Source organism: Phyllostomus hastatus, unplaced genomic scaffold, assembly GCF_019186645.2.
Source record: "Phyllostomus hastatus isolate PE091 unplaced genomic scaffold, TTU_PhHast_1.1 phas_scaffold_760, whole genome shotgun sequence".
Taxonomy (NCBI): Eukaryota; Metazoa; Chordata; class Mammalia; order Chiroptera; family Phyllostomidae; genus Phyllostomus; species Phyllostomus hastatus.
Window position 1 is genome coordinate 687,018 of NW_025334040.1, and position 27,346 is coordinate 714,363.

Consider the following 27,346-nt stretch of genomic DNA (forward strand, 5'->3'; position numbering starts at 1 on the left):
ACTCTCGGGAATAACGTCATAAACATGGAAATAGAGATACTTCTCAAACCTTAATATGGATAAAAATCCCCCATGGACCTTCTGAAAGCACAGACTCTCGCAACAGCACACATCTCTGACTCGGTGGGGCAGCTGTGGGAGCTCAGCAAGCTTTCAGCAGGGCTCCCATTTCACCACTAGAGGAAACAGTGAGGGTCGGCAAGGTCAAATCCATGAAATGGTTGTGTGTTTGGTTTGTGGTTTCCTGCCTGGGGCTGCAGTGCTGGGGCTGACCACCAGGGGCAGGCTCTGCCCTGCATGTTCAAAGGAGAAATGGGGCAGGGAAGGGACTTGCAGAAAATATTCTGGGCAGCTCCTTCCCTCCAACCAAAATACACATTTTTTATGAGCTCCCATGTCCACAAAGTGAGAAGCTCAGAAGCAGGAGTGGCTTCAAGACTCTCGTTCTTGATCCAGCTCCTTTGCCTAAAGAATTCACCTTGAAGGAGGCCCTGCTGGGACAGGGGCGGTGCCTCCAGGGCACCCAGGGTGCTCTGTTTCCAGAAGCTCATGGCCTGGAGGGGTGGGTGGGAAATGACAGGAAAGCAAATGTATGTAGGAAAGAAGAGCAAGGGCCCTAGTGAAACAAAGCAAGTGCTGGAGGGAGGGCAGGACCCCAGGTGGCGCCCACAAGGCCTGCTTGGGGGCACTTGTGCTGTGAGCTGAAGGACAGCAGGAGCCAGCCCTGCACACGGCTGGAAACAGTGTGCCCGGGGAAACTGAATTCAGGGTCTCAGAGGCAGAAGAGGATTCATCCAGTGGCTGGACAGAGAGCTGGGCCTGGGGTGGGAGGAACAGGAGGTCAAGGCCAGGCCAAGCCTAAAGAGCTGTGAGTAGTCTCTGCTGTGTGACAGCATCGCCCTAACTTCGCACTGACAAGACACAGTGTCTCACAGTCTCTGTGCCCCAGACCTTCTCAGCTCAGCTGGGAGGCTCAGCTCAAGATCTCCTGGGAAGCTGGGGCTGTGGTTTTTTTGAGAGGAAAGACTTGGTACTTCTTGCCAATACATGTAAAGAATTATAGGTCAGCAATTCTATTAGCATGCAATCTAGGTTGATTATTAGTGATCTGTTCCCGTGGAAGAAAACGGGTCTAGCTAAGTTGGGGGTGGAAGTGAAAGGCATAGGTTCAGGGCAAAGCAGGATGGCAAAAGTAAGGATGGCCAAAGGCCCGGGTGAGGAGGCCCGGGTGGCCAGAGCCCTAGTGGACTGAGGCCAGGTGGCCAGAGAGCCCAGAGAGCCCAGAGAGGGAGTCCTTTGTTCTAAGGACTTATGAAGAAGTTACATATTGATTGACAGATAAAGGTGGTGTGGGCTCTCCTGGGGGACATGATTACCCAAACTTAGGGATGTGTGGGGGTCTGTTAGTCCTAATCTTTATGTTGCTCCAGACTCCATTTGTTCATCTCGTTTTAAAAGAGCTACCTGACAGGAGGCAGCTAATTAAAGCTGGGGCAGTTCCCCATAGAGATTTACGGGCTCTTTCTGTAAGCACTGAGGACTCCCTCGTAAAACAGATAGTGACCAGAGGCAGGCAGTTAACCAAAGCTGTTTCATGGGCTTCTTCTTTGGGCACTGTGGACCATCTCCTGCCTTTCAGCTCAGTCTCAGAGAGCTCCCTGTGCTGTCTCCTGCCTCAGTTCCATCTGAGATTCTGCAAATTTGGGGTCTGATTCTGACCAACCATGGTTATTGGCAGGATGCAGATGACTGAGCGTTTCAGGTGCTTTCTCTCTATGGGCATGGACCCCCTGTGGGTTCGCTGCACTGGGGCCTGGTGGGAGCGGGCATTGCATCTGATCTCGCTTCTCCCAGCATTACTAAGGGGGCAGGAATCCTGTGACACTGGACACAAGCTGATCACCACACAATCCGTGTGAATTGCTGCCAACACAGTGTCTCTAAGACAAACAAGCTGTCTCCCATCCTCAGAAAGTCTCAGCTGGTCCAAGCTTCCCGAACTCAGAATCAGGAGGAGTGATCATCCTCATTAGGTCCCACCAGCAAATGCAAATATCCCAGTGTCCTATGGTGTCCTCCCATCAGGCTTTATTGGGGACATTTACTACAGTGGGCTCAGCAGATCCACAGCCCTTCTACACTGTCCTGAGCCTTGTGAGTAACAGATGTGGTTACAGCCAGGGGCAGCTGGATGGATGTGGGGTCCCACTCCTGGAGAAGCATATGTTCCATGCCCAAGAGGCTCTGTTGGTAATAAATGATGTGGGTGAGAGGTGGTGCAGGGACACGTGATGGAGGAGAGTCAGCAGCAGCCCTGGGGAGACACAGGGTGGGGACTCCAATCTGTATCCATGGCACCTGGAGACTCTGTAGAGTGAGATCCCTGGGGGAGGCCCAGATGGCATTCCCAGGGGGTTCAGGTCAGGCCGCACTGAGACACATTTCAGCCACCTACAGAGGGTTGTTTCACACAAGCAGGATCTGAAGCCACAAATAGGCAGACCTGTCCTAGGGGACAGGAAAGAGGAAGAGGGATGTGATCCTGAGGGGCCATGTCCAGGATCCCCTGAGCAGCTCACCTGTGCAGGGAGAAGGGTGAAGACAGGAAGACTCCAGGCCGGGGCAAGATTGTCCCCAGACAGGAAGAGTGCCTTCTTGAGCCATGGCTGTGTGACATAACTCCCCCACACATCTCTGGTTCTCATTCACATGTTTTATTGGGTGCGTCTTCTCCAGCTGGATCTCCCCAAATTCTGAACGTCTCCAGCCTCACAGACATCTTGGCGTGACCCTTCTCCTGGTGGGATGAAGAGAAAGGTCAAGATTACAGATCCTGCCTTAGAGATGGTGGAGCCCCCTGTTTTTAAATCCTCACCTAGGCACGTTTATTGATTTGAAAGACAGAGGAAGAGGGGTGAGAGAGAGAGACAGAGACTGATGTGAAGAAGAAACATTTGTTTTGTTGTCTCCCATACAATCAAACCTGCAACCTAGCATGTGCCCTGGCCAGGAATCAAAATTGCAAGCTTCCTGCTGCACAGTACGATGCTCCAACCAAATGAGCCACTTGGTCAGGGCCTGAGGGAGCCTTCTGAAGATATCCTGGTGCACACGGAGAGCTCATACACAATCATATTTCAATATAGAGGAGATTCTGTTGGCTCATCATCTCTGGAGCCAGAGAAACCTGCTTCTCTCTGGAAGAGAGAACAGGTCCCAGAAATAGGCCACAATGGGCACAGGCAGGTGGAATTAAACTCACTCTTGCAGCAGTTTCCTGGGAAATGGGCCTGGGGCACGCTGGGCCCACTCACCCACCTCTGACCCACCAGAAGCCTTCAGCCCACCCAGGCCTCTGACCCAGGCCTAGACCCTGGTGGGCATGAGGGGGTTCAACCCCCTCCTTTCTTGTCTATTCTGCCCCTGGGGGTTATGCAGCCCTGAGACCTGATTGAGACCTGTGTAGACATGAGCAGGCTGAGAAGATATTAACAATGGAGAAACACGATATTTAACTATAGACAATAAGAAAAATATTACACATCCATGGGTCCTAGGAAACGTTGCCAACTTAAGAAGTGACAACAAGTGCCAACCTAAGTTAGACTTGCTCCCAGGAAGTAAACAGTGACAACCACGGGCAGAAAGTGCACAGCGAGGGTTTTAGTCTCACTTCCCTATGACTCTGGAGCATCGTGTAAGTACTACTGCTGCTGTGCCACGTATAACAGTGATAGTCGGCCTCATCCTCGGGCTGTAGGCCAGAGATGAGCAGGAGCCCTGCATTGGCCGAGGTGTCTTTGGACCCAGAGAAGCGGCTGGGGACTCCCGAGCCCTGGTGCTTGTCTGAGTCTGATTTGTAAGACAGCAGATACCGTGGAGCGCTTCCTGAGTTCTGCTGGAGCCAGCGTATGACAAAGTCACCAACACTGAATCCGCTGCTGAAGGTGCAGGTGAGTCTGGCTGTGGCTCCAGGAGATGCAGACACAGAGTGTGGCTGAGTCAGCACAGGCTGGGAGAGGGAACCTGCAGACACACAGACACGTGGAGTGAACACAAGGTCAGGGTACAGGTGCTGTGGGTCTCTGGGGCCCATCCCTACCTGTGCAGTGACAGATCAGCACAAGGAGCAAGGGTGACCAGGCCATGGTGAGCAGGCTGCTCCTCATTCCACACAGCTGGGGCTGGGCTGCCCAGGCCTCTCTTATCCCCTCCCAGCTGGCTCCATGGGGGAGGGGCTGCTCATGCAAATGAGTCCTTTCCCCTGCATTTTCCCCAGGTTCAACTGCAGGCTGTGGAGCCCTTTGTGGGGGAGGCCAGCCTGACACATTGGTTTCCCCCTCAGTAAGGCTAGGAAGTAAGTAATGGTTGGGACCACACAGAGGGCTACATGTAGGCAACTGAGCCAGGTCCAGAGAGGACGTGCCCTGCCCTGTGCTCACAGGAATCAATGTTCCCAGAGTTGAAGACTCCTGTCCCTGGAGGACTGCCTAGCCAGGAGCTCCTGTTTTGCAGAGGTTGTCTTGTGGCGCCCTCTGCTGGTCTCCAGGTAAACTGCTCCTCTTTCAAGCTCATTCAGCTTCTAGCCTTCACCTGTCTCCTTGGCACCTGTATTTTCAATACTTAAGTCATTGGTACAGGGTAAAAGAGCCTTACAGGGGAGAATGCAGGCACAGTCCTGGTGTGACCCTCAGGAATTCGGGCACACATGACTCCTGACCCAGGAGAGCCTGAGGACTGCTGGGGAGTGAGGTCACACATGAGGGGAACAGAGAGCAGAGTGGATATGGAACCAGGGCCAGGCCAGAGCCTGGATCACTGCAGCAGTAGGACCCTGGGAGAGGAGGGTGGATGAGGCTCCAGAGGTTCACTCCCAATTCTGGGTCCTCTGCCCAGTTTGTAGGTTCACTCTCAGGACATGGCTAGTGTGCTTGTGAGCTCTGAGTCTGACCTTTCAGAGGGAGCACCTGCTGTCACCTCTAGCTGCCAGTGAGCATGGATCAGGGTCCATCAATTAGAATCACTAGTTATTTCAGGCCTTGCTGCTCTGAGAAGATCCACAGCGCCCTCTGGTGACCACCCAAGAGAATGTTAATGTTAGGGGAATAAACAGAACACAAGACTAGTGGGACAGGGTTGGATTTTCTTGAAGTCCCTTCCCCTCTTCTTTCCTCCTTTCCTCACATTCTCCCTCCCTCCCTTCCTTCTTTCTTTCCTGTCAAGCCATGTTCCTGATGGCCAATTCGATGCCAACAAGGATTCCACTTTGTGGTGTGGTCCAGGGGGAAACTTTGTTCAGTACCAACAACAGCGATACAGCATGGCTATGGAAACAGCCCTGCTGTGGAGCAGCCCAGCTGTGATGCAGCAGAGTGGTGAGAACATAGGGGTGCAGAACAGTTCTGCCACTAGGTGGCCCTGAACCAGGCCACTCTGACTACATAGCTCTGCTAGGTTTTCCTATGTTCCCTGCCTTGTGCCGCCTTGGTTAGTCCACTCTGCACTGGTCACTTTCACTCTGCTCTGGGAAGACCACTTCAATGTTTGAGCTCAGCCATGCAGATGGTCTTCATTCTTCAGTGGCAACTGCACTCACGGAACTATAGGGAATCCAGCTCATCTGAACAGGAGCTTCGGATCCCTCGTCTCTGACTATTCCATCCTCATACAAAGGGTGCCAAATCCTTACAGTTTTTTTTTTTTTTGGCCCAAAAGGCACTGTCCTGACTGATCAGAATAGAGATGCTGTGACTGGATGTGGAAAGCCTCAATCCTATTGTGTGATTTGAATTCCAGGAATCCTTTCTAAGGGCTGGTTCAGATGGCAGAAACACAGGGCAGGTAGGCAAGTTGGCTCAGAGGCAGGTAGTTTGGTAAGGAGGTAGTTTGTGTGAGAGGTTGCTACACAGAAATGCGGCACATTTCTCTGTGTTCACAGCCAATCCAGGAATCCACCTGTGCAATAAGCATTACAGAAAGCAAGCACAGAGACAACTGTATTATACATATTGCTAACATTTTGCATATAATGTTTTCTTTCTCACATTTTGTATTGAGTCAATCTGAAATTTTCCTAATCAGATATTTAGGGAGAAGACAAATAAGGTAAATCATAACATCACATGTTTCCCCCCTCACGGCCCAGTGCTAGAATCCTGAAGGGAAGTCATGCAGTGATAGGTCTGTGGCTTGTTAGAACGGCAATTTTTGCACACACCGAAGTTTTGGTCTCTGTGGGTCTAGTCTGGGGAATTGCATTCCCAGCCAGCCCAAAGGTAAGTGGGAAACGACATATGTATGTGGTTTGAGTATCAAATCAATGAGAGAAAACCTGTTCCTGCCCTTTAAACAGAAGAGTCTTCCAGGGAGTAGACAGATCTGAGACTCACTGATGGTTAATGTATTTGGGGGTCCAGGTCCTCCCCAGCATCACCCTAGAAAGAAGGGGAGAGAAGACCCAGGCTTCACGGGGTCACACGGGGAGAAGGACACACCCTGGGAGACGGGAGGAGGCACATGGAGATGAGGCACTGGATAGAAACCAGAGCCAGGGAGCCAATCCCCATACTGTGAGGACCATTTCCACCCTCTCTCCTTTCTTCTGCCTCTAAGGGTTCAGCCCTTCTGAATTACGAGGCGGTTTTAGATGCACTTCTCCATGAATTCACATCACCATGTAAACATCAGTATTACTATCCACATACACTGCACAGTAATAGTTGGCCTCATCCTCAGGATGAGCCCTGGTGATGGTGACGGGGGCTTTGTTCCCAGACAGGGATGATACAGTGAAGAGATCAGGGACCCCAGAGGACCAGCTTTTTGTGTTATAGATGAGCATGCGGGGAGCCTTGCCTGGAGTCTGCTGGTACCAATTGAGGTTGTTAAACCCAGAGAGATGTGTAGAACTAAGGCCACAGGTGAGTGTGACCATCCCTCCTGAGACACAAACAATGATGGCTCCTTGGTCACCACAGGCCAAGATCCATACCTAAAACCAACAATAGCAGACAGACAGTTATTGTTGAGGAAGAGAAGGGTCACTCTGAGATGGTGCTTGTATTTGTTCCCAACTCCTACAGTGCAGAGTCCCTTCCTCTGACCTGAGCTGTAAGCAAGGAACCCAAGCAGGGGCACCATCTGGACCATAGTGGGGATACTCACAGGACACAGCCTTCTGCTCCTGGGCTGGAGGGTGGTGTCCTTGAGGTCTTTTCATGCTTCCTGGGCCCATTGGGAGGAGGAAGTGCTTCATGCAAATCAGGTTCCCCTCTCCTGTCCTGCCCTAGTGTCAGCCTGATGTCCCCTGGGGATCATCTAAAAAGAGGGAGAATCTGGCACCTCACACAGACCAATGACCACACAGTGACTTGTGTGATTGGCAGCTGATGTCTTCCTCCTAATAAGCTTCCTCATGACTCTAGTGACCTTATTCCTGAGAGTCTTACCTGCAGTGGCTGAGGCTGAATGATGAGTTGCATGTGTTTACCTTTTGGCCCCAGCGATCTAGTTCATTTCAGATCTAACCCCGATCCTGAGAACATCTTCTTCCTTCCTCCATGAGAACGCTTTCTTTCTTCTTCGGAAAGAATTAGCAGTTACTCCTTTTCTACCTCCGATGACATCTTGTAACCTTCTCCAGTAGCAGCGGGGGACCAGGCCTTGGGCTGTGCACTCTCAGGCCTGTACCCCCAGCCTGGGGAGGGCAGACCACCTGTGCCCTGGGAAGACACAACTCTATGGGGTCTCTTTAATGTAACTGTGGGTTTTGAGGAGCAAAGCTCAGAGGGTCACCATGAAATTATGAGACACCTGGCAACATCATATGTAACAAAATAAGAAGATACTTGTCTCATGATCAGAAATATAAAAAAAAACACTCTGTTGGAACAAGTTGGGGGTAACATCATAGAACATTGAAACACTCACTTTCTCCACCTGCTGCTGTGGCGCAGAAGGAATGGGCAGAGTGGACAAGGGGTTTGCAATGGAAGAAACATGATCAGGAGGGTGAAGTGTCTCAGGTGACAGGTCCTGGCTGGTGTGGCTCAGCTGGTGGGAACACCAGCCTGTGCTGGAAAGGTTGCAAGTTCCATTCCCCTTCCATGTACCAACAGGAGGCAACCAATCAATGTTTCTCTTTCCCATCCATGTTTCTCTCTCTTCCTTATTCTTTCTCAAAGGCCTGAGCAATGTCCTTGGGTGAAAATAAAAACATATTAAAATCTCTCAAGTATTTGGAAATGAGGAATCACACAACTGGTGTTTAGCATACTTGAAATGAAAATATGATTTGTTATTCATTTTGAAATTGTTAATAAGTTTTGAGTTTAATTAAATGTGTATGACTTTTTTCTTTACCTTTGTATTTTATGAGAATCCCAACTCAGTTAACATTAAATATTCATACTGAAACATTTCATGATTACAAAACTATAGCTCTGATAGTGTAGATTATCACTAAAAGTGTAGATCAGGAGAATTCATACAAAATAAAATAAAAATGACAGGGCTGAAAACACAAACAATGTCAGTTTCCCTAAGTGACTAAAATATAAAAAAAAAATAAAAAATAGAATAATAAGAAGAAAAAAACTGATGTGATAACAGAAAAAATGGGCTAATGATTATGACACATTTCATCATGAGTCAACTGGATGCCATATCAACAAAAGGGATCCCTGAAATTTGTCACCCATACAGAAGTCTTCAGACATTTCCAGACACCACGGGTCAGTGAGTGTGTCCATGAGGCATATCAATGTGGGAATTAGGAGCCCATCAATTCCTATGGAGTGTGGAGGGGTGGTTAGACTGGATGGGAGACACACCAGGGGTGCCCCAGGAGCCCCTCACATGCAAGAAGGAGACTGAACAGTCTCCCTGTAGGTGCTGGAGGAGCTTTTCTCTCTGAAAGAACATGCTGGCCTCTTCACAGCTGCTGTTCCGTGAGTTCTAGGTCCAACATCCCCCAGACAGTGCACACATACCCTTGTCTCAGTCCAAATGTAACCAGGGAGACAAAGTGGGTTTTGTTGATATAACACAGATCCTTCTTGCTCATGTGCTGAATTGCTTGTGCAAGTATCAGCTGTGATCATAAATGAAATTTTCTGTTAGGCTGGAGTTCTTTGATAGTAAGATGAGAAAATATGTTGAGGTGACCTGCCCTCTATATCATTGTATGATTTTTATTAAACAAAGTCCTAGACACTGTGGATAGCAAAGCCAGAAGAATCTGCCCAAGGGCCCTGGGAGGACAGTTAGGAGGAAGAGAAAGTTGAATGAGAACCACCTGTGCCCAGATACGAGTAGCAAAGGTCCCCTTCCCCTAATAATATTCCCCTGCCCCTAAAGTGAAGGCTTGGTTCATTGTCTGGAAAGAATGAGTCTGGGCCGTGGTGGAGGCTCCCCAGGCTTCGGACTGAGACAGTCCCTGCACCACTGTCTCCCATCCTGTGTCCAGACAGTGCTGTAGTCAAGGTTTTTCAAGGAAATTTTTTTTGGTTTCAGATGGAGCTTCTGTCTTTGCCTGTGAGTGAGGCCTGGACAATGAGCAGGTGAGGGGATGTGGGTAAAACATGAGGCTAGTGTGTGAGTCAGAGCTGAGTGCTCATGCGGTCTGGGGACCAGGTGCAGGATCGTCACACTTCGGTGGGGACACTGCCTGCCTCAGAGTGCAAGAGCCAGTCCAGTATTCTCCTAGACTTCCTGTCCCAGAACCCTGAGCTCCCAGAACCAATCCATAGGCATCCTCTGCTGGTCTCAGATCTAAGCCTCCAGCCCATTTTGTACTGCTCCGCTGTCCTGGAAAGGCTTTCTGCCTTTTGCAGATGTTTTTATCAGGTGTCCGTTTCCGGGGCAGTAGAATGTGCAGGTCCTCTCTGTGACGTTGTCATTGAGCCACTAATTTATAGGGGTCACTAATGACTTGCAGGCAGCTAAGTGACATGCTGTGCTCCCAGATATTTTGGGATATTTGACTTTCCATGGATTCTTCCCAGGGACATACCCACCTTGAAACATGTTAAAGGTCCCCAGACAATCCAGGCGGTCCACACATGGTGAGAATTCCACCCTGGCCCCCTTACAGGAGGACGCATTTGATAGGTGTGGTTGCCATGTCTCAGGTTAGTTGCCAAAGTCCACCTTGCACAGGTCTTGGCTCTTCAGGTCTGTCTTTCCCTTGACCTTTCACTACCCGGGGGCAGGTGTCCTGTGTTCCTGGTTACAGGTGTGGGTGCTTCTGTGCCCTTCATTGTTATCCTGACAACACTGACTTTATTTGAATACTCTGAATTTTAAGTATATATTGTAGTCTATCTTGTAATTTCTTCAATATAAGAATTGACATAAAATATTACTATAAATGGAGCTGTCACTGGTTTTAAGAAGTTCTTCTTTAATGTCTGGTGTAAGAAACCCTCTCACTTGTTACCCAGTCTGCCTTGAGCCTGATCAAGTTTATTTGCTAAGAACAACTTGCATTGAATCAGCATTCAATTTATAGGGTGTAGATCCAAAAGAATTCATATTTAACCAATATTACCTCAAAAAGGGATAGAGAAAGGAGAATATTAAATACTTAAGGTAAAAATGAAGAAAGCGAACAAGGATAGGTCTAAAAACCTGCCTTCACGGAGAGATCTCTGTGTAGATGGAGATCAGGAGCTCCTCCAGGGTGGAATTTTGGGAACAAGAGAGAAACGCAGCTTCCTCAGAGTGTCAGAGATCAGGGAAGAGCAGAACAGCCTGATCCAGGAACAGGGGACCTGCTAGAGGTTGGTGGGCAGCCCCCCAGTCTCCCAGGTCACACAGGCTGGACTTCTGCTTCCTTGTCACAATCCTGGCAGCTCAAAAGGGTTCTGTGTATTTGGGCACAGAGTGATTCTGTCTGTGTTGGGTACTAGTAAGGAAGGAGACATTTCACTGAGCATCAAGGATAGATGAAGGTGAGAACCTGAGGCCTCATGGTTTCACAGTACTCATGACACCAGAGGCCAAAACCTCAGCTGGTATATGACAGAGTCAGGGGTACAGCCCTGATGAGACAGGATGCAGAGTGGACAGCAGGCTTTACCTCACTTCTCTGTGGAACTGCAGCCCTTGGGTGACAGGGCATTGTTCTGAGCTACATGACAGTGAGCCCATCAGGCTGGAGCCCAGAGCAGGTCCAAGAGGCCCTGTGCACACACCAGAAGGCAGACATGAGGGATGAACCCCTGAGGATCCATCACCTCTGTCCTAGTTCAGAAGGTAGAGACTCTGCCTGGGAGCCCTGGGCACCATTCTTAGGTGACCCCCAATGTGTCTGTTGTACCTTGTACAGAAAAGGAAGCCTCATATCTGGGCTTCTCAAAAGCTTGAAAGGGTAAGTGAAAAATGCAAATATGGGAACCTTCTTGCTCCTGATATTCCTTATCCCACCCTGAACCGTGGATCTGGGAAAGCTCCAGTGGGGTGTGAGAGGAGAGGAGACCCCAGTCAGTGCCAGTGGGCTCAGGGAAGCTGTTCAGGGATGCCACTCACAGGAGTCCCCATGCTCCTGAGTGGTGTCAGCCATAAGGACATTCATCCATGGATCCACGTCCCACAGTTTTCCATGGGTGGGCTCAGCATTTTTCCAGCAACTGTGGGTCACACCCCACTGATTCATGTTCCATAAAGAAGGGTTTAGCCCCAGCCTGGAATTTTCCTTTCAGAAACCCTCTTCCCATTGACTTCACAACCAAAGGCTCAGGACCCAGCCAGGGGTCCAGGGAAGCCGTGACTTGCATCCTTGCACAGCGTCTCACAGCTTAGTGCCTCATCCTCTGGACACTGTGTGCCATGGGGGCTCTGAGCAGATGGGCCTGAAAGGGACATGCAGGTCCCTGCTCAGAGCCCTGGCCCTGCAGAGTCTGTTCTGTGGAGACTGTCACCTGCCAGGGTGTCCCCGGATCATAACAAAGACTAAACACAGAAAAGGCTCCATTGTCTCATTTCATGAGGCCAAAGGCAGCTCCGCAGGCCCCAGTTTCCACAGTGAACACCAGGCAGCTCTGCAGTGTCACCGTGACCACTGTGTGCTCAGTTTGGCCTCTGGGTCCCTGAGACTCTAGACAAGGGATGGGGAACTGGAAGTAGACCCATCACAAACCAGAAGGTCCCCCGAGTACAGTTTACATACACACAATTACTAAAAAATGTTCCACTGTCTTGAAAGAAAACTGGGACAGGCTGAGGTTTTTGTCCCACTTCCCCATCTGTGTGTGTCACTGTGAGGAGTACCACTGTACCAACTCATACAGTAATAGTCGGCCTCGTCCTCAGGCTGCAGCCCAGAGATGGTCAGGAGCCCTGCATTGGCTGAGGCCTCTTTGGATCCAGAGAAATGGCCTGGGACCTCAGAGCCCTGATGCTTTTTTGAGTCTGAGTAGTAATAGAGCAGATACCTGGGAGGGTTCCCTGGCTTCTGCTTGTACCAGTGTATGTAGTAGCTGCCAACACTGGAGCAACTGCTGAGGGTGCAGGTGAGTCTGGCTGTTGCTCCTGGAGATGCAGAGAGGGAGGACGGCTGAGTCAGCACAGGCTGGGAGAGGGAACCTGCAGACACACAGACACTTACGGGTGATGAGACAGACACCAGGGTAAAGTTTATCAAGATTCTGAGCAAGAGGGGTGTAATATTGGAAGATTCTAAGCTATCCCACTCCATCCCTACCTGTGCAGTGAGAGAGGAGCACGAGGAGGAGAGGGGTCCAGGCCATGGTGCACATAGCCCCTGAGCCCACAGTGTGGCTGGGCTGCCCAGGCCTCCTTTTCTCCCCCCCACCCCCACCAGGGGAGTGGAGGTCCATGCAAATGTGTGTCCATCCAGGGGCTGCCCAGCCCCTTTTGAGCCCTGGAGCTGGAGCTCAGCTCACACCCCAGACAAAGGGGGATGGAGTTTGGTGTCACCCCTTGGGACAACCCGGGGGGAAGCACCTGCTCAGACCACACAAAGGTCCTTGCTCAGGGGACTCTACAAGGTCAGAGGGAGAACAGCTGCTGAGTCCCAAGTGAAAAGCACAAGCCACACCCTGAGACCCAAGCTCCATTGAGTGAAGGCTCCTCAGTGAGCAGCTGTGAGGGTAACTGAGGACAGTCCTACAGCGCCTCCCGCTGGTCACAGGGCACACACCTCCCCATGGCCCAAAGTCCTGGGACCCCAGCTGGTTCCTGCATCTCAGCAGGTTGCTCTTTCTAGTCACACACCCGTGGTCAGATTTCTAAACATGGACCTAACGTATGATGCACATCATCCACTTCTGGGTATTGATCTGAAGCAAAGGAGAACACGACATCAGAAAGATACATGCACCCCCATGTCCATGTCAGTATTATTTGTAACAGTCAAGTCATGGAAACAACCTAAATGTTCGTCAATGAAAGAACATATATGAATATTATTCATTCTAAACATAGACAGACTTTCAGGATGATAAGCTAAGTGAAGTAAGTCTGACAGAGGATGACAAATAGCACACAAATATCACACTTATAGGTGGAATTTAAACAAAACTGAAAACCCTGAACAAAAAATGAATCCACAACCAAAATGAACCAAACCAAAACAAACCAACCAACAAACAAACGAAAAGCTCACAGACACAGACAATGGACTGGTGTTTGCCAGAGGCTGGGAGTGGGAGGTGGGAGAAACGGGTGCAGGAGGCCAAAGGGCATGGACTCCCAGCTGGAAAAGGTAAGGCCATGCGCAATGGGGACCTGACTGTTTGTGTCCTTGGGTCCATCCTCCTTCTAAATCCCCTGCAGTGAGTGACTGTCACTAGGTGCCCAGGAAGGGAACTGCTGTGTCTCATCTCTTCATCACAAAGGTTTTTCAAATCTCATGGATAGCTTCTGCATGTCTATAACAAGTAATTTTGGGGAAGGAGGAAATCCAACCTATGCATCAAACTGTCTAATGATATTGAATTCACTGTTTCCCAATAAGAATGTCTATTCCACAGTTGGGCAACTAATTCCTTTTTCTGAATTATAGAAATTCTCAGGGCATTGAAAACATCAATCAAGTATTTAAAATATATTTTTGGAGCACATCTATTACATTAAAAATCCCCGTGATTTACCCTGTGAATTATGGAGACAGTTTTTCTTCTTATGACTTGAATTCCCAAACCCAGAAAATAGGTGACAACCCATGACAGTCCATTTCACGGCTCAGGGACACGGCACGTGTGGCTCAGAGAGACAGTGATTTTGGCACACAGTCACTAAGTATGGAGATTTATTAATAGACTAAAGTAAAGTATTACTAAACTTATACATCTAAAAAGCACACCGTAAATAATTACCTTACTATCAAAATCTGTGAAGAACTTAAAAATGTGGTGCAATAGACCACCTCATACTGTTGAAACTGCGTCCCTGTGGCCGAACCCACACACGCTCCCATGCGCCCGCACAGCCGACATCCGATGGGCGAGGCCCTTCTGAATCCTCTCTGTTTCCAGGCCAGGCCGTCTCTGCTTTATAAATGCAGTCTGTTTCTGCTAGGTGACTGAGATATCTAAATAACAAACCATAACTTCAAGGCCCCTCTAGTTCACAGGCAGGAATGTTACTACGTAACAAATGTCTGCTGGTTTTGAGTAGAATTGGTGGCATGCATGAGAGAAGGACACAGGACTTAAGAATACAGACACAGACGTGTCACTGTGTGCAGGCGTCAGCAAAGGAAATGGAGAATCAGCCTCAGGTGCGACCAGGGCGGCCGTCGCTGCACGTGTGCAGTCTGCGAAGTTCCCTCCCAAACAGCTCGCCAGAGGGCACAGGCCAAGAAGCGCGTAGATGTGGATTTATTTCTTGAAAAAGCAGGTGCTGTTTCTCTCTCAAACCAGGGGGAAGGAAGAAGGGTTTTAATAAGCAGCACCAAGGATGGAGGAGGAGGGTATATTTGGAATCATATGGAATCTTAACTGTCACAGTGAAGGTGAAAAATACACAAAGAGGTGTTTATTATGTTTTCCTTTACTGTAGATACGTTAGGTGCTAACATAAACCAGTGCCACCGTGACCACTTTGTGTTAAGTTTGGCCTCTGTGTCCCTGAGACTCTAGACGTGGGATGGGAAACTGGGATTAGACGCATTGTAAACCAGAAAGTACCTTAGAGTATATTTACATACACACAAATTATGTTCATTCACACAAAAATTCAACTGTCTTCAAACAAAACTCTGCTAGGTTAAGGTTTTTGTCCCACTTCCCCTTCTGTGTGTGTCACTGTGAGAAGCATTATTGTACCCGATCATACAGTAATAGTCGCCCTCGTCCTCAGGCTGCAGCCCAGAGATGAGCAGGAGCCCTGCATTGGCCGAGGTGTCTTTGGATCCTGAGAAGCGGCTGGGGAGCCCAGAGCCCTGGTGCTTCTCCGAGTCTGATTTATACCACAGGAGGTACTGGGGAGGGCTCCCTGGGTTCTGCTGGTACCAGTTTACGTAGCTGCCACCAACACTGAAGCCACTGCTGAGGGTGCAGGTGAGTCTGGCTGTGGCTCCCAGAGATGCCGAGAGGGAGGGCGGCTGAGTCAGCACAAGCTGGGAGAGGGAACCTGGAAACACAGACATTCACGGGTGCTGGGGCAGGAATAACTTAAGCTACAAAAGGATCTAGGTCACAGAGGTGACAGAGGATTGGTGGGTGACCCTGGGAATTTGAAGTCTCACTGTACCTGTGCAGTGGGAGAGAAGCACAAACAGGAGAGGGGTCCAGGCCATGGTGCAGGCAGCTTCCTGTGGCCCCAGATGAGGTCTGAGGGGGGCCAGACCTCTTTTATGTCCCCCATTGGCTGGGAAGAGGAGGAGCTGTTCATTTTTATTTGTTTCCCCCAATGATGATGAACCTTTTCCACCCTGAGAACCAGCCAAGTGAGAGCCTAGGTGATTGGACAGGGAGCTGATGGGTGAGACTGGGTTTGCCCCCTGGGAGGGTCCAGGACAGGAGCAGGTGCAGGGACCTTACCCAGACCAGTGAGCAGCAGGCTCTGCCCAGCCCAGTCACAGGGTCCCCATCAGTAACCACAGGCCCCAGGGCCCCAGTCCTGGGCAGTCTGGGAGTTCACTCAGTGGGAGGCACCCACTGTCGGACCTGGGGTCCCACAGCACCCCTGCTGCCCACTGCTCAGAATTAACCTTGGATGGAAATGATGTTGGAGAAACTGCCCTGAGAGTGGTCACTGTCAGTTCACAAATACTCCCGGGGACACCATTTGTTTTACTCCTAGTCTCTGATATAAATAAACAACATTTTCCAGTGTAGAGTTTTGGTGTATAAGGAGACAGAGAGGTGGAAATCAGGGTGACTGTAAAGTGTGGCTGAAGCTGTGGGAGAGGAGAGTGCAGATGCAGGTGCGGAGGGCCCTCCCTTCCTCACCTTCAACGCTGGTGCAGGGAGATGAGAGAGTTCCCTGCTGTCCTCAGGGTTCTGCGAGGGGATGGATGTTGGAGGGATGATGAGAGAGCAGGGAGCAGAGGCATCATGAGAGCTGAGGGACAAGGGCGTGGCACAGACTCATGGCTTTAGGTGAAGATGTAGAGAACTCCCCACAGTGCAATACACCAGGAAGACAGAGATGCAACGCATGACCCAGGAAAAGTGGACTTCAGGAAAATGGCTCACAATTCAGAAATGGAGACTCTAGCTGGGCAAGAGCTTCATGACCCAACAAGATGTGTTGTGGTTGGTCAGGTCACTGAGCTGGCTGACTGGCTGAGTCTCTGGGAAAAGAAGGTGGGGTGGAGCCATGTGTCAGAAGGGAGAGAAGGGGAGAGAGGATGAGAAGGTGGGCAGAGGGAGAACCGAGTCTCCTTTAGGAAATACCAACTTAGGCAAGTCTAAGCTCACGTCCAAAATCTCGACGTCCTCCTTTGGAGGTTTTCTGTAAGTGGAATCATGTTAATGTGTAGATTTTGGTCACTGGGGAAGACAAATGCAAAACTGTTAGTTTTATTACCCTTTAAAACAGGAATTATTTTATCTCCAACACAGACACACAATTTGCATCATTGGCCATATGTTGGTGCAATAAAAATACTACCTCTTAAAAATATTTTTAAAAATATTTGTTCATACTCTTACTGGTCCTCTCAGTAAAATATGAGTTACACACAATTTTAAAAACATGTTCGTGCTCCATTTGTATGAGAGTCATGGGAGAAACTCTCTCAAGTTTATTTTGTGACATGCTGAGATGGTCACTAAGATAGTGAAGAGGATTTTCTTACGTAATCTGTTTATACTGTGGTGACTGAGATATCAGTAACAACTCAGTAAATTCCTTTTTCCAGATCCTTGAGCATTAACCATAAACCTCTAAAATTCTTCTTTGCTGAACCTGTATTTCCCCAGAAATACACACGGCACACACACTGTTTTCCTGGCTACAGGCTGGAGATGATTCTCATTGGCTGACTGGTGGAGGAAGATGAGAACATGAGGAAGAGTCTAGAACTTGGGACAACAACTGACCTGAGGCCCGAGGACATAACATGACGTGATAGATACAGATGGATGATTCCAGAAGGACAGGGACATAGAGAGCCAAGATGGGGGAAAGCAGGAGAGTCCAACTGTGGCTCTCACAGTGCCTTTAGGTCTTCAGGGGCAGAGTCACAGCGGTTTCATCGTCAGGCTGAGTTCAATGTCACTCTCTGTGACCAGACCCTGAGAGGCAGACATTGTCTGCAATGACCCAGAAGTGTTGGAGGGAGAAGCTGGTTTGTGGTGGGAGCAGGAGGAGCCCCCATATGGAGAGTGCAGACAGAATGTCGTTTTGGGTGCTGGCCTCTGTCTGGGCCTGTCCTACAGAGGGGCAGGAGGAAGAGAGGTGCCCAGGTACAGTGTGCAAGTGACTGTCTGGGAGGGTTCTTAAAATTCCTTTACCTTCTTACTGCCTCTGGGAAGAGAAGGCAATCTCGGCCTGTCATCACAATACCTGCATGTCAGTCACACATATCAGGGGTAGGTATGTGGACCCAGAGTGGCCTGTTATAAGAGTTCTGCATGGTCAGGGAGCTGAGCTGCAGGTTATGAGATGAGAACAGCTGGCCTGTGTTCCTCCCCAGACCAATGATGGTGTCCCGGTGTGGACCAACCATGAGGGTCCTTGGAAGGGCGAGGAACATGGTGGGGGCATATTTAGTAAATTTTTCACCATTTTCTTATCCCGTTTGGACCCAAAATGCCATTGGTCACTACAAGTAGGAATATAAGTTAAAACTGCAGTAAGAATCGTAACCTATGTGGCTCTGTTGGTTGGGCGTCATTCTGCAAACAAGAAGGTGGCTGCCGTGATTCCCAGTCAGGGCACATGCCTGGGTTGCAGGTTTGATTCCTGGATGGGACAGACACGAGGGCGATCCATCACTGCTGCTCTCTAAACCTGCGGTGAGGTGTCACTCATCCGGACTAGAAGAAGGGCGGTGATGAAGGAGACAGGTGAGCAGTTGTTGGGGAGATGTGGAGAAATCAGGCCCTTAGGTCTTGCTGGTAGAAAAGTCAACCATCGAGCTGTACTGACCGACATCTAACAGCCTCTCACAATCATAACAGAAGGTTGTCACGTGTCTCGGTCACTCCACTTTGAAGTATCTCCCCAAGACAAACAAAAGCATATCCACTCAAAACAAAACAAATCATAACGTGTACACAGATGTTCCCAGTAGCTCTGTGCACAGCAGACACAGATAAAAACAACCCCATGCCCATCAGCAGGTGACGGGCAACAAACACCAGCTTGCTCAGACATTGCAATGATATTTGACCAAAAAAAGGGTACTGACCCTTGCCCGGCATGCATGCGACCTCAAGGACATTGTTCAAAAGAACTTTAAAAGACACAAGATAGCCACCAAGGACCACCTATTTCCTGCTTCCATCTATATGAGTGTTCGGGAGAGGGAACGGACATATAAATGCAGAAAGTGGGTCGGCAGTGGCTTGGCACCCACAGAGGAGTGATGAGGGGTGATTACTGATGTTGGGGACTTTCTCTGAGGGATAATAAAAATGTTCTAAAATTAGAATATGGGATGGTAATACCACTCTGTAAATATGCCAGATGATGTTGTCTTGTACAAATGAACCAGTGAAACTCATGGCATGAAGTTATGTCTTAACACAGTTATGATAAACAGTATGAGAAGAATCAGCTGCCACTAACTCTTTAGGTGGGTTTTTGCTCACAAAGTCAGACCCTCGGAGTCAGACGTTCTAAGCAGGGGTGTCCAACCCTGGCCTGCGGGCTGCATGCGGCCAGGATGGCTATCAATGCAGTCCAACACAAATTTGTAAATTTACTTAAAATGTAAATTTTTATGAGATTTTCTTTGTAATTAGGTGTCTCTGTAATTAATGTTCATCCCAAGACAACGCTACTTCTTCCAGTGTTACCCAGAGATGCCAAAATGTGGGACACCCCTGCCTAGGGTCTGACACATCATCCTCTTATTCTGTCACAGGCTCCCATGGGGTGGTCTTGGGAACAAGGCAGGTTTTTGTCTCAGTTCCCCATGGGGCTGGAGCACTGTGTGATTGCTACTAAAGTCAAATGATGAACAGTAATAATCAGCCTCATCCTCGGGCTGCAGGCCCGTGATGGTCAGAGAGGCAGTGTTTCCAGACTCGGAGCCAGAGAACCGCTCTGGGATCCCTGAGGGCCGATTACCTCTGAGCATCACAGCTTTGGGGGCAACACCGGGAACCTGTTGGTACCAGCCTGCACCATAGCTTCCAACATTGTTTCTGCTTCCAGTGCAGGTGAGGGTGACCTTCTGTCCCACACTTCCTGACACCGAGGCTTGCTGTGTCAGCCCAGACTGCGCCCAGGACCCTGGAACAGAAAAGTGGAGACACAGAGACTTGAGATGAGGCTATTTCTCACAGCGTGTTCTCAGTCAGAGAGAAAAAGGGAGACCCAGGTGTGTCCCATAGTCACTACTCCAGCTTCCCTCAGTCAGTCACCTGAGCAGTGAGCAAGGAGGGTGAGGAGGACAGGGGTCCAGGCCATGGTGGAGGTGCCCACACTCTGTTTCTGAGCACACGAAAGAGAGAACACCACAAAGTCTCTTATGTTGTCCCCTCCTGAGAGGGCAGAGAGGACCCTTCATGCAAATTGTTTCCTCCTCCTGGGTCCCTGGGGATAAAGCTGGTGAAAGCTGAGAGGGGGTGGGGCAGCTGGAGCCTCTCTGGGGATGTGGCCTGGGAGGTCACAGCTGCTGGTACCACTGAGCACAGAGCATAGGGCACTGGGCCCAGGCCCTGGTTTCCCAGCTGAGATCCCCCACAGACCTTCAGGGGTGGGCCTACAGCGCCCCCTGCTGTTTCAGAATCCACACTCACTTAGGGCTTGGATGGAGAGGCAGGAGCTTGTTTGGATGAGAGAGTGAGGCTTGGACTTGAGTCCTGCCTGGCACACCACCCACGCACAGAGAATAGGGGCTCCTAGACCCCCAGGCCTCCTCACTATGTCGCAGGTGTCCCCAAACCTGACTCAGTACTCTAAAGAGGTGACCTCCTCTGCATGAGGACTTCCTCCTGTTCTCCCTACTGTTTAGATAACTATGATGTTGGGACCATATAGGTGCCTGAGCCCTCACAGTGAAAGGGTCCTCCCCTCAGGGAACCGATGGGCCAAGGGCATGAAGGCCTCTGCACACACTCTATTGCAGGGTGACTGGTTCCTATCTCTCTCCTCATTCTTTACCTCCCACCATGGGGTCTCAATACCAGAAACCTCATCAATTGTCCTGTTGTCACTGGGGATGGGGCCAGGGTCCATTGATAACCAGTCACAGGGGACATCTTCAGAAAGAGGCCAGAATCATTCAGAAGTGAGATCTGCTTTCTTATTGCTCCCCCCAGACAGCATCCACACAAGGCGGTCTCAGCACTTCCCTCCCAGGACACACTCAGGTCCCCACAGCCCCTCAGCGGTCCAGCAGGGTAAACAGGTCTCTCTCACCACATGCGGCCTACATTGGGATGGGGTTGGAGCTTTGGGGATGTGCAGAAGCATTGAAGTTGCTACAAGAGTGTCCAGTATGAAGACACTGATGTCCCCGGGGGCCCTGTGTGAGCCTCCCTCACTGTCCACAATGCCTATTCGTTCACTCAACACACCTTCTCCAGACCCTACTGCGTGAGAGACTTGCATTCCACTCATGTACAGAATATCAGCACAGTTGCTTCCCCATTGTCTTTACCTAATCAATGTCTGTGATAATAATGCTGTTAATATGAAAGACATATATTTCAATATACAAACATGTATACACTTTTCCATCCAGTCTTGTTCACTCTCACTAACTTCACAGGTGCGTATTGTACTCCTGTGAACCCTCAATGCTTCCCTCTGAATAAGTCACAGAAACCCCCCCTCCCCGCATCGCACAGGGACCGCACGGAAACCAAAGGGTGTCCGTGGCCCTGACAGTTTCTTGTTGCTTATTGTAGCACCAAATGTCTGGAGCATGGTGATGTTTTTTTGTGGCTCAGTAATTTATATCAATTCCCTAAAAAGGAAGTCAGTGAATAAAAAAAAACAAAACACAGATATTCACTGTCCTTAACCCATGAGTCACACATGTTTGCCCCTCTTGCATACGACCATCCTCATCCAACCACATCCCAACCAGGAACATGGAGCCGTCCTAGACCCATCCACACCCCCACACTGACCTTCCAAGAAGGCCCTAGGACAGCATTTCCCCAAGGAAACCATCTGGAATCTTCTCTACTGTCTTCATCTCCACTACACTCACCCAGATCTGGCCACTGTCTTCTCCTCCGGGATGGGACAGACTGACCCTACCCTGTCTCCCTGCCCTGCTCACTGTGTTCTCACTTCAGCTGGACATGGAGTGAGCAGACACCAATGTGTGCACGTCACTCCCCACTGATGGTCCCTCTGTGACTATGCTTTTCCTCTCAGCAGCAGTCATCCCAGCAGTCTGGCCTCTCCTGCCTTTTCAGCTCTCCTGCCGCTTCCTAAGGAGCTCCTCCTGGTGCCCCTGCTCACTCCACTAACCCAATGCGTGGCCCAAAGCAACTTTCCCCTTTTATTTGTGCGACTGATACTTCCCTTTTGGTGTTCTTATCTGTTATTGCAACATTCTTCACCTCACCCATACCACCTTCTCACTCCTACTTATTCTGAAAATCCCAGATTGGACACCGGTCCCATTGATTGGGTCTTTTTGGCCCAATGCCCCACCCACCTTCAACCCCCAACCTACCCAGGCACCATCTCACATCAGTGCTGGTGTTTCACTTAAGTTTTCTCTCATAGCCAATGAGAGAAATTCTTAAGTCACAGAACTTCTTCTGTGGCCAGGAAGAAGCAGATAGAGAACTGTAAGTACACAATTGGCATAGTTTGGGTTTGGGTTGGAATTCAGAAGAGATTTAGAAGTCCTTTAGGTAAAAATTTATTTTTATCACATCGCTGGAGCACCCCAGTGTGTTTCCCAGATTGAAGAATTCAAACCCCACTTCTCCTTAGGACAGCCCCACAGCGCCCCCTGCAGGATCCTGTGTGCAATCTCTCCAGGTCTTATGCCCCCTGAAAAATGAAGGAGATCCATGATTTGGATTGTTTTCCTCATCACTCTGGACCTCACTGGTTAGGGGCCCTGGAATAGTTGTTCACACAGGAGAGAGGAGAGACTGTTCTGTCCTCTCCAGGATGACCTGTGGGATCTCTGTAAAACCTTGAATTTCTGGAATGTTAGATTTCACGACAATATCAAGTTATTTAAATGGAATACCTCTCCTGACCTGAGGGAGAAGGTTAAAGCATAAAACGAAAGGGGGTAGATCCTAAATGTGCACACAGACCACTGGCTCATGGAGGCTCAGAGTGCCCATGTGACGGGCTGTGGACACCCTGACAAGGGATCCCACGCTGTCCTTCTTCTTAGACTCTCTCCTTGCTTGGGCTTTGCATATCGGTGCCCATGACAGGGCCACATTTTTTAAAGCACTGACTACCTTTTCAAGTGTGTATGTAATGCAGAGTAATGACCAGTTAAAAGCCACTCTGAGGGTGGTGTTGAGGCTTTTGGTCAAGATCTGCTACACCTGCTTCACCCCCACACTCCCCAGGGATCCCCTGAGCTGGTCACTGCTCCAGCTGGGAGAACTGAGGCAGGCAGGGGAGCGTTCTGACACTGTCTTTATAAATTTAAAACCCACAAGGTGTTTCTAAACATTCAGAGCAGTAAAGAGCTCAAATCTGCTCTCTATCCAGTGTCTCCCAGCACTAGTAAGGGTAAGGGACTCTGTGATCCTGGACACAAGCTCATCACCACACGATCCGTGTCCATTTCTGCCAATACAGTGTCTCTAAGACAAGCAAGTAAATTTCAGCTGCTTCAAGCACCTGAACTCAGAATCTGGAGGGTATTATCCTCATTTGGCACCACCTGCAAATGCAAACACCCCAATGCCCTGTGTGTTCCCCCATCAGGCTTTATTGGAGACATTTACTAAAGAGGGCGTGGCATTTCCATAGCCCATCTGTAGTCTCCTGAGCCTCATGAGTAGCAGATGTGGGCACAGCTAGGGGCAGCTGGATAGATTTGGGGTCCCACTCTTGGAGAAGCACTGTGCCCCCCATGGCCAGAGAGGCTCTCTCAGTAATAAATGATGTGGGTGAGAGGTGGTACAGAGACACGTGATGGAGGAGAGTCAGCAGCAGCCCTGGGGAGACACAGGGCAGGGACTCCAATCTGTGTCCATGGCACCTGGAGACTCTGTAGAGTGAGATCCCTGGGGGAGTTCCAGATGGCATTCCCAGGGGGTTCAGGTCAGGCTGCACTGAGACACATTTCAGCCACCTACAGAGAGTTGTTTCACACAAGCAGGATCCGGAGCCACACAAATAGCCAAACCTGTCCTAGGGGATGGGAAAGAGGAAGAGGGATGTTCTCCTGAGGGCCCATGTCCAGGAACCCCTGAGCAGCTCACCTGTGCAGGGAGAAGGGTGAAGACAGGAAGACTCCAGGCCGGGGCAAGGTTGTCCCCAGACAGGAAGAGTGGCTTCTTGAGCCATGCCTGTGTGACATAACTCCCCACACTTGTCTGGTCCTCATTCACATGTTTCATTGGATGTGTCTTCTCCAACTGAATGTCCCCAAACTCTGCATGTCTCCAGCCTCACTGACAGCTGGGCATGACCCTTCTCAGGATGGTATGAAGAGAAAGGTGGAGATTACAGATCCTGCCTTAGTGATGAGGGGCTTTTTTATTCAAATCCTGACCTGAGTGTGTTTAGTGATTTGACAGACAGAGGAAGGGCGTGGGAGAGAGAGAGACAGAGAGAGACACTGATGTGAAGATGAAACATTTGATTTATTTTCTCTCATAAAATCAAAACTGCAATCCTAATATGTGTCCTGAGCAGGAATCAGACCTGCAAGCTTTCTGCTGCACAGGATGACGCTCCAACCATCTGAGCTACTTGGTCAGAGCATGAGGAGCCTTTTGCTCATATCCTGGTGGGCACGGAGAGGTCACACATAATCATATTTCAATGTAGAGGAGATTGTGGTGGGTCAGCATGTCTGGAGCCAGAGAAACCTGCTTCCCCTGAGCCCCAGGAGGAGAGAAGAGGTACCAGAAACAGGTCACAATGGCCCAGGCAGGTGGAACTAAACTCACTCTTGCAGCAGTTTCCTGGGAGATGGGCCTGGGGAATGATGGGCCCACTGACCCACCACTGACCCACCTGAAGCCCTCACCCCACCCAGGCCTCTGATCCAGGCCTAGACCCTGGTGGACACAGGTGGGTTCAACCCCTTCCTTCCTTGTTTATCCTGCCCCTGGGGGGTTGCGCAACCCCCAGTCCTGATTTAGGCCTGTGTAGACATGAGCAGGCTGAAAAGATTAAACAGAGAGAAACAACATTTTTAAGTACAAACAGTAAGTAAAAACCGCACATCCACAGGTACTAGGAAAAGAGTTGCCCACTGAAGAAGGGACAACAAATGCCACCTGAGTTAGACTTGGTCCCAGGCAGATAAGAAGTGACAGCCACAGGCAGAAAGTGCACAGTGAGGGTTTTGGTCTCACTTCCCCGTGACCCTGGAGCACCGTGTAAGTATTACTGTTGCTGTGGCATGTAGCACAGTAATAGTCGGCCTCGTCCTCAGGCTGCAGCCCAGAGATGGTCAGGAGCCCTGCATTGGCCGAGGAGTCTTTGGATCCAGAGAAGCGGCTGGGGACGCCGGAGCCCTGGTGCTTGTTTGAGTCTGATTTATACGACAGGAGATACCGGGGAGGGCTCCCTGGCTTCTGCTGGAACCATTGTATGTAGTAGCCACCAACAACAAAACCACTGCTGAGGGTGCAGGTGAGTCTGGCTGTGGCTCCAGGAGATGCAGACACAGATGGCGGCTGAGTCAGCACAGGCTGGGAGAGGGAACCTGCAGACACACAGACACATGGGTATGAACAGTAGGTCAGGATGCAGGTTCTGTGGGTCTCTGGGGACTGTCCCTACCTGTGCAGTGACAGAGCAGCATGAGGAGCACGGGGGCCCAGGCCATGGTGAGCAGGCTGCTCCTCAGTCCACACAGCTGGGTCTGGGCTGCCCAGGCCTCTCTTATCCCCTCCCAGCTGGCTGCATGGAGGAGGGGCTGCTCATGCAAATGAGTCCCCATCCTGAGCCTTTTTCCGGGGTTCACCACAGGGTCTGTAACCCTTGGTGAAGGAAGCCAGTCTGACACACTGGTTTCCCTTGGGTAAGGCTGGGAGCAAGTCCTTCAGGGACCACACAGAGGGCCACGAGCACAGAGCTGAGCCTGGTCCCAAGAGGAAATGCCTCACCCTGTCCTCACAGGAATCAAAGTGTCCAGTGCTGAGGGCTCCTGTCCCTGGAGGGCTACCTAGCCAGGAGCTCCTGTTTTGCAGAGAGGGTCTCGTGGCGCCCTCTGCTGGTCCCCAGGCAAATCACTCTTTTTTTCAAGCTGATCCTAAGTCTACACTCAAGTGTCTCATTGGCTCCTATGTTTCCATCACTTAAGAGTGACCAGTACAGGGGACCAGAGTCGTTGTTACACAAGACCAAGCAGGTACAGTCCTGGTGTGACCATCATGGATTCAGGCACACATGACTGCTGACCCAGAAGAGCCTGGGGACTGCTTGAGACTGAGTTCACGTGAGGGGAACAGAGAACAGGGTTGATGTGGGACAGGGGGCCAGGCCAGAGCCCGGATCACTGCAGCAGGGGGACCCTGGAACCCTGGCAGAGGAGGACAGAAGGGGCTCCAGAGGAGCCCCAGGCCTGAGGGCTCCCTGATGTCTCCCACAGGAGTCAACGAGTAAGACAGTTGGTGTCTTACAGAGCCTTCCTTTCAAGTATGTGACTAGGGCCGGCGGGCAGTATCTCTGTGGATGCAGGGACCCATGGGAGGAGGAGGGCTCAGCCCCTGTCCTGTGAGTGGGAAACGGCAACACAGTCTCTAGTGGTGGCCTTGGAAGTGCACCACTCAGACCTCCTTCCCAGGCACCCTGCAGGGGAGAGCTGAGGCCACCTGCAGTGCCGCAGCCTCATTGGGGCTTCAGGCAAAGAAGGGCAGCACAGAGGACTAGAGCCCAGCTTTCCTCCTGGAAGCAGTGTCCTCTAAGGGGCCCCCCACCTGCAGGAGACTTCCAGGCACTCAGCCTGCCTGAGTCCTCCCAGACCTGGGCTGTGGTCTGAGCTCTTCCTGCCCCACCCCCTCCTCCTCTCCCCCTTCCTGGGGGCAGCACTGTCCTTGATGACTCTGGCTCCCCCATCCCTTCCCGTCTTTCCTGCACCAGTGCTCCCACCTCCAAGCTCACTTCTCTACTCATTGTTTGTCCTCTCCTTCTCAGATTGCACAGTAAAGGAATTCCAGGTCAGAGAGAAAAGCAGCCCATAAGAAAAATATGGCTCTGTTGTTAATTAATATTGTAAATCAATTTATTTATTCAGTTAAAAGCATGTACTTTAAAATTCACTTACTGCATTACATACAAATATACATACACATATTTGTATGTACATACACACATGTATTGCATACACATATATTTATGAGCATTTACAGATAAATATACACATTCACATACACACAAATGTTTATGTTTTATCGCACAGGCCCAGCACTGAGGTGCTGTCCCTTCTACAAACTCCTCTTAGATCATGTTCAAGTCCAGAGCAGTGACAGTCCCTTGGAGGCCTGTCCCTTCTGTGCAGAACCAGGTTCTCTCCTTGTGTGCAGTTCTCCCCTGGGGGCCCGGCTCTCCTCCTTGTGGATCCCCTGCCAGCCCGAGGTTA

At 50.2% G+C, this 27,346-nt stretch overlaps 3 gene segments (V, D, J or C); all 3 read right to left on the minus strand.

The window, feature by feature from the left end:
• Positions 1–2,466: 2,466 nt before the first annotated feature.
• LOC123810851 lies at positions 2,467–4,178 on the minus strand. The segment is given in 3 exon segments: positions 2,467–2,508; positions 3,674–4,026; positions 4,103–4,178. Coding segments are annotated over 3 exon segments (462 nt in total).
• Positions 4,179–15,226: 11,048 nt separating this feature from the next.
• Positions 15,227–15,816, minus strand: LOC123810852. The segment is given in 2 exon segments: positions 15,227–15,597; positions 15,718–15,816. Coding segments are annotated over 2 exon segments (417 nt in total).
• An 8,750-nt stretch (positions 15,817–24,566) lies between these two features.
• LOC123810853 lies at positions 24,567–25,609 on the minus strand. The segment is given in 3 exon segments: positions 24,567–24,632; positions 25,116–25,468; positions 25,546–25,609. Coding segments are annotated over 3 exon segments (465 nt in total).
• Between the last annotated feature and the right edge of the window lie 1,737 nt (positions 25,610–27,346).